At 28.2% G+C, this 6,563-nt stretch overlaps 1 protein-coding gene across 1 annotated transcript in view; it reads left to right on the top strand.

Moving 5' to 3' along the window:
* LOC105451699 (ATP-binding cassette sub-family D member 2-like) overlaps positions 1-6,563 on the top strand; it is an 83,826-nt gene that overhangs the window by 9,822 nt on the left and 67,441 nt on the right. The window contains exon 2 of the mRNA XM_011692307.1: positions 5,135-5,338. Within this exon, the coding sequence (XP_011690609.1) occupies positions 5,135-5,338 (204 nt within the window). The remainder of the gene's footprint in view (positions 1-5,134; positions 5,339-6,563) is intronic.

The following is a 6,563-nucleotide window of genomic DNA, read 5'->3' as shown; positions in this document are numbered from 1 at the left end:
TTTTAAATATTTTTTTGTTTTTTTTAATTGTTAATTTTTTTAAATTTTTTATTTGTTTTAGTTAGTCATTTTTTGTTTCTTAATTTTTTATTTCTTTTTAATAAATGAAATTTGTTTTATAATCGATGTCAATTGTTATTTAGAAGATTTAAACATTAATTTCGCAAGTGATTATATTAGAATATTTTGATTTATTCTTTTACTGTTAATTTTGCTTGCCTTACTCTTCAAATTCTATAATCATTGTTTCATGTCAGTTTCATGTATTGAAAATAGATTAATAATAAAAAATATTTCGAATATTTCAATGTGACTGCGAAATTAATGTTTAAAGGAGGCAGTCTAAAAATTGACATTTTTTACTCTGAATGGACACCTTTAAAACCTACAAATTTATCATTTTGAAAGTCCAAACATTTATGAAAAAAAGGTTATTTATCCAGGAAAACTCGGGAAACTTTCGGGAAAAATAATAAAGAAAGCTGAACGCTTTGCAAAAAAAAACTCATTTAACACATTTAACACATGTTGGACTATTAAATACTGTAAGAATGGTACGCATCAATAATAATTTAATGCTAATGCTGGCGGTAATTTATTGAAAATGCAATGATAACTTTGATAGCGTAGTTTGAATACTTGAGAACTTCTCTATCCTGCATTCAATTAAAGCTGTTGGAGCGATAGCCGAGCTCTGTAGTGTTGCTGTTTTATCGATGATTTGTGCATGTATATGGTGCGATATTGATACAATGTGTTGCAGCTAAGTGAATGACAACGCATTTTCCTGTCTTTGAACTCAATTTTCGATGTATTCCCGACATGTTACATAACTTTAACTAACACTATTGGATTTCTCAAAAGTCTCAAAAATTATTTATTTTCCTCGATCACAACAAAACATGTCTTTTTGTAACATTTTTCTTTGTCATATGACAATTAGTATAATATCAGCCTAAGTATATGGTATATTTTTCTGAACATTTTACATATGCAAAATTTAGGGAGTTAGCAATTTAGTAATAGATAGAAGTTACACTGTATTTACTTGTTTTTTAAGAATAAGTAAAAATCAAGGTTGAGTAGTGGCTAGTTAAAAAGATAAAAGTTAAATTAAAAAGTTGAAAAGTTAAATAATTTTAACTTAATTTAGTTACATTTTAAGCTCTTAATTTTTAACTTACATTTTATCGGTAGCTATTAACTTTTGATCTAACTTTCTTGAAGTTACATTTTTAGTGCTTCGCTTGTAAACCCACAATAAAATTTGAGAATACACATCAAGACAATTTTAATAATATAATAAATATAGTCTGACCACGGAAAGGAATCACTGTTCGCGGACCTTCTGTGTATTAAATTACGTTGGAAGAAGTCCTTCGGTCCTCTTTCCGCGGCTCGACAGAAATAACAAATATATACTTTATTTAGAAACTTTATTTAAAAACCTTAAAATTATAAAATGACAAAATGTAACTTGAACTTTTTAATTACTTTTTTTTTATTAATTTAACTTTTAACTCTAGTTAATTTTATTATGAACTAACTTGTATCTTAACTAAGTTAAATTTTTAGACTGTTAACTTTAACTTAACTTAGTTAAAAAATATATTAACTTACCCAACCCTAGTAAAAATAGATTTTATTATTAAATAAATTAATACTTTATTTTTATAAAGATTTTATTAGACTGTAGTATTTTAAGAAGAGTCCCGTTAGTCTAAAGTTCCAAAAGCACACATCAGCTAGAGCTTATAAATTTTCCACTAATTAGAAAATTTTATATTAGATTGCCAATTGGTGATACGAATTATTAAATCCCGTTCAAATACATATAATATGTAAATTGAAATTAAAATATAATGCTTTATATTATTAAAAAATTCAAAATACTAAATATAAAAATATATGTTAGTAACAACACAATTGAACATTGATTTAATTAACATAGAAATATGGTAGATTTGCTTAGTGAATATATTATGTTAAATAATTTACTTCGTAAATTTCGAAATGTGTTTCTGACCTATATCAATCATCACAGCTATATATTTGCAAAAAATTTTCTACATTACTTCCCGACTTATATTTCTCTATAAATTACTGAATATATTTGTTGTGATTAAATAGAGATTATACACAGCTTTACAAAAAATCTATTGAATGTATATAACTACACTTCAATAATTATAAGGCTAGCTTATATTTTTCTTTGAAAAGACTTTAAACATGTATTTTGTAACATTAAAACAATATTGTACTTACAAGTTATTATTTCTAATGCTTTGTTAGTTTTATTAAAATACGTAAATAATCTTAACTCTTGAAAAATTAATAATATGTATATGAATAGTGGTTGGATTAATAATATAGATTCAAGCACAATAAATCGTGTGCAATTTAATATTTTCTATATTATATATATTTAAGTTTAGATAAGAAATACATAACAAAGTAAAGTCTAATGCAAGTCAACACGGATATTGGTGTGTATATTGTTACAATATCCTGCCCTACACAAATTGCGCGCCACAATTTTGTCGGTCTTAAAACACAATTCTTACATGAATCCGGAATCCACTGTAACGAATTAAATTGACGAGCAATTTAATATTTTTGATGCTAACAAGCATTTATAAGAATCCTTTACAGGTTTTAAGGGAAGAGGGATTCTTCTTACAATATTTGAATGAATTGCATGTATATTTGTATGACTTGCATGAATTATATGCAAGTAATACATGCAAAATGCACCAAATATGGTGCTGCTGGAGATTTTTTCCATCTTCAATTTTTATCTGTCACATAATGTGTTACTTATTAATCTTATTATTGATACAAAAATCCCTTTTTATTTTTGCGACCCTTATTACGCTATCTATTGCATTTGTCGTTTTTTATTTTATTTTGCCGCTAAATTTTATATATTTTAAAAATATTTTACAATCTATAATATAGAATATGGAAGACATTTAAAATATATAAAATTTAGCAGCAAAATGAAATGAAAAATAAGAAGTGCAATAGATAGCGTATTGAGGATCACAGAAATAAAAAGGAATTTTTAGAATCTATATATTAATTCTATCAGGATTGTGAGATATCTGCCCAAAATACATATGTATTATACTACGTGTTTCTTTAAATTTTGTGCACGAAATCAGAAGACACGGCAGTGTCTTGTAACAAGTCTACTTACGAGACCGACCATGTCTCTTCACACGAGTCGGCAAGTTGCGAGCACCTGTATTTTCCAGATCTCAATAACGACTAAACCGATCAAGTTCTAACAAGGAGATGATCCACATAAAAAGCAGTCGAACGGTTTAAATAAGCAAAATGATACGGAACTCTTCTCGGACACATATCTACCGGTCCTTGAATTTCTCCCTCCTATCAATTACATTATTACTTCCACTACCATATCTTCTGTACCATTTCCTTACAGTTAAACTTTTCGGTATAACTTTTCTTAGATTTCCAATAGACATCTCATTTTATCTCCTATACTAGTAACAACAACTATGAGATTGATACATACAATGACAATTTGCTGGGCAGTAAAGTCGATGTTTGTTAGATCATTGACAATATATTTAAATATTTGAGCGCATACGTCTGGCTTGGCTCATTAGGTCTTTATCCATTAATTTGAATTAAATATACTCGGAATAATTTTGATTTTACTTATTTTTGATGGCATTATGTTTGGTTTTTTCCATTGCTGTATATTACAACTTGGCGCTTTTTTACATTTTTAATATTTTTTTAAGCGATTGTGTAATTACGACACAGACACAAACCAAAATTGGTTCTATTATAAATCTCATTAAAAAAATTATAAATCTCTACTTACATATGCTCTTTTCTCCGTTATTTCTTAATCATAATGCTCTTATCTTCCGCGCTGCTACTTTTATCGTATTCAGCGTATTATTATGTCGTGATATTATATACTTATAAATAAATTATTGACTTAGTGATCAATAATAATATAGTAATGTGATCAGTCAATACAAAGGCAGATTTTACCGCCAAAACTCTTATATTATTTTATTAAATTTTAATAAAAAGAGTACACAAAAAGTAGGAAAAAAGCTAAACATAAAATTTTGTTTTGAAACTTTCAAGAAACATTCTACTAATCTAAGAATGTAACGTTGCAGAGAAATGACCAGAAGTGCCAATGGCGGATTGGTCGTCTGTGTCGCTTCTACTAGATTTGTGTCTGCATTTTGCATCAGTAACATTATATGTGCGTAGAAGGCATCAATTGGAAGACACGACAAAAATAAATTAATAGATGAAAAGAAATATGAATCAAAAGGAAGATTGTTTTGTGAGAGTGTTGTGTATACGGTCTGTGTATAGGGGAGATTGTTGTGCGACTTTTTAAATGTTCTATGATCGAAGACTTTTGATATTTTATACATATAAGGTAAAGTTTTCATATCGTAGTAAAGAGCAAAATTCAATAATACACACCGAGACTCCTGATTAGATAAAAGTGACAAAAAAAGGTATACCGAGAAAGTTCAAATCATGAGATAAAATTTGATTCAAAAACAACTTTAATTACATAAAGCAACTATGGAACTGAAAGATCAGAGAATCAATTGAAAGACACGACAAAAATAAACAGATAAACGAAGAAAAATATGAACTAAAAGGAAGACTGTTCTGTGAGAATGTTGTATACACGGTTTGTGCATAAAGGCTGTATAGGAGAAAGTGGAAAAATCGTTGCGCGATTTTTTAAACGTTCTGTGGTCGAAGACTTGCACTAAACGGACAAGTATAGTCCTGAATATAGTCCAATTGGTGCCTTTATACGCACACGTACACGTATGCACACATACAAACAGTGATGTAAAGTAATGCAGACGCAAATTTAGTGAGAATGATACAGACCAATTCGCTATATTGACACTTCTGGCCATTTCTTCGCAAAATTTATTTATTATTATGTTCTTAAACACCTGTAGAATGTTTGTTAAAAGTTTCAGAGCAAAATTTTATTTAGCTTTTTTTTTACTTTTTGCATACTCCTTACAATATTATTTATTATAAATATTAAACTTATTTTTTTTTATTCATACGATTCAATAATCATAGTATTTCATGTCATAACTAGGTGGAAACCGTCCTGAAACTACGAGTGTAACAAATACCTCTACAAGACCAGCATTGCAACAACAACGCGGGGCAAAAGGTCGCTGGTCCAATAAAAATGGAGAATCGCCCGTCCAGGCAATAATTAATCGCAAAGAGGATTTCCGAGTACGGCAAGTGCTTGTGAATGGCTATGATACAAATGATGCAACTAAGGAAATAAATGGTAAGTTAAAATAATAGAAATTATAATTAATTACCGATAAAAGAATTCTCCGATAAGGAATAGAATAGTTTTTTAAGATTATTTTCTATGATTGTTTTATTTTCTTTATTTTTCTAAACTTAAAATCATTTCGTAGATTGTATTTAATTTATTCAATTATTATTTAAAACCAATACTTGAAAGATTAAAGGGTTAGATTCCATTTAGTCTCTATAAATCTGGTATCTTTAGGTTAACAGTCTAGGTTCGCAGATTATCATATGATTAATCTATAGTGTAAGGGCAATCGAAATGGAACAGGTTTAACAAATAAACTTTTATCATGAAAATCTTGCCTATCTTTATATACTTGTTTACAAGAAGAATGTCATACTCTCAAAAATCCCTTAAAAACTATCAAAAAGATCAAACTAATACTACTATTTTTATTATAATATTATTACAGTTTGGCATATATTTTAAAATCACATTTATTTGCATGTTCACGTTCTATTGAACAATGTGATTTAGTAAGGCTTAAAGAGAAACTTCAAAAATATATTTTTAATGTTCTTCCTTTGATGGTCTGTGTGTTCTCTGTATCTGTATGATGATTTATCTTTTTATTATCATTGATTGGACAAAAGTCTGTATCAGACAACTTACTTTTTAAATGCATGTTTGTGTATATTTTGAAAAGAAATTATTTAAAACAAATGCCAAAACTGCAGAAGTTTTTCTAATTTTGAAAAAGAATTACTATATATAATTTTAATTTGTATGAATGTTATGAACTTTTTGAAAGTTCAATTAGAATTGCTTGTAAATCTTTTTCTTGATTATCTCACAACATATTGTCCTATTAAAATTTGTAGAATCATGTTTATATTGAACACTTATTTCTGCGATCTTTCATTTTTTCAACCTTAAATATACAGGGTGTCCCAAAAAAGTCGTATGTCTTTTACTGGCAGATTCTGGGGAGCATTCTAAGACGAAAACTCTTATACAAAAATGTCGTGGCTATAATATTTTTGAAATTATAAACGATTAAAGTTATCCTACAGCGTCTGAAATTCGCGCGCTCATGGCATGGTTCATCGCGAGCACGATTGCGGGGTGTTCAAGCCGTAATCACACTAGCGATTGAGGTTGAGATTGGATTGAAATTTGACCAATCAGAAGAAAAATAACTAATATCAAGTTTAGTAAATTTTGCTTTGATTGGTCAAATCCCAATTTAATC

The sequence above is a fragment of the Wasmannia auropunctata genome, unplaced genomic scaffold, assembly GCF_000956235.1.
Source record: "Wasmannia auropunctata unplaced genomic scaffold, wasmannia.A_1.0 LD336047.1, whole genome shotgun sequence".
Lineage (NCBI taxonomy): Eukaryota > Metazoa > Arthropoda > Insecta > Hymenoptera > Formicidae > Wasmannia > Wasmannia auropunctata.
Note: the sequence above shows the minus strand (reverse complement) of the source record. Positions and strands in the feature narration are given on the sequence as shown.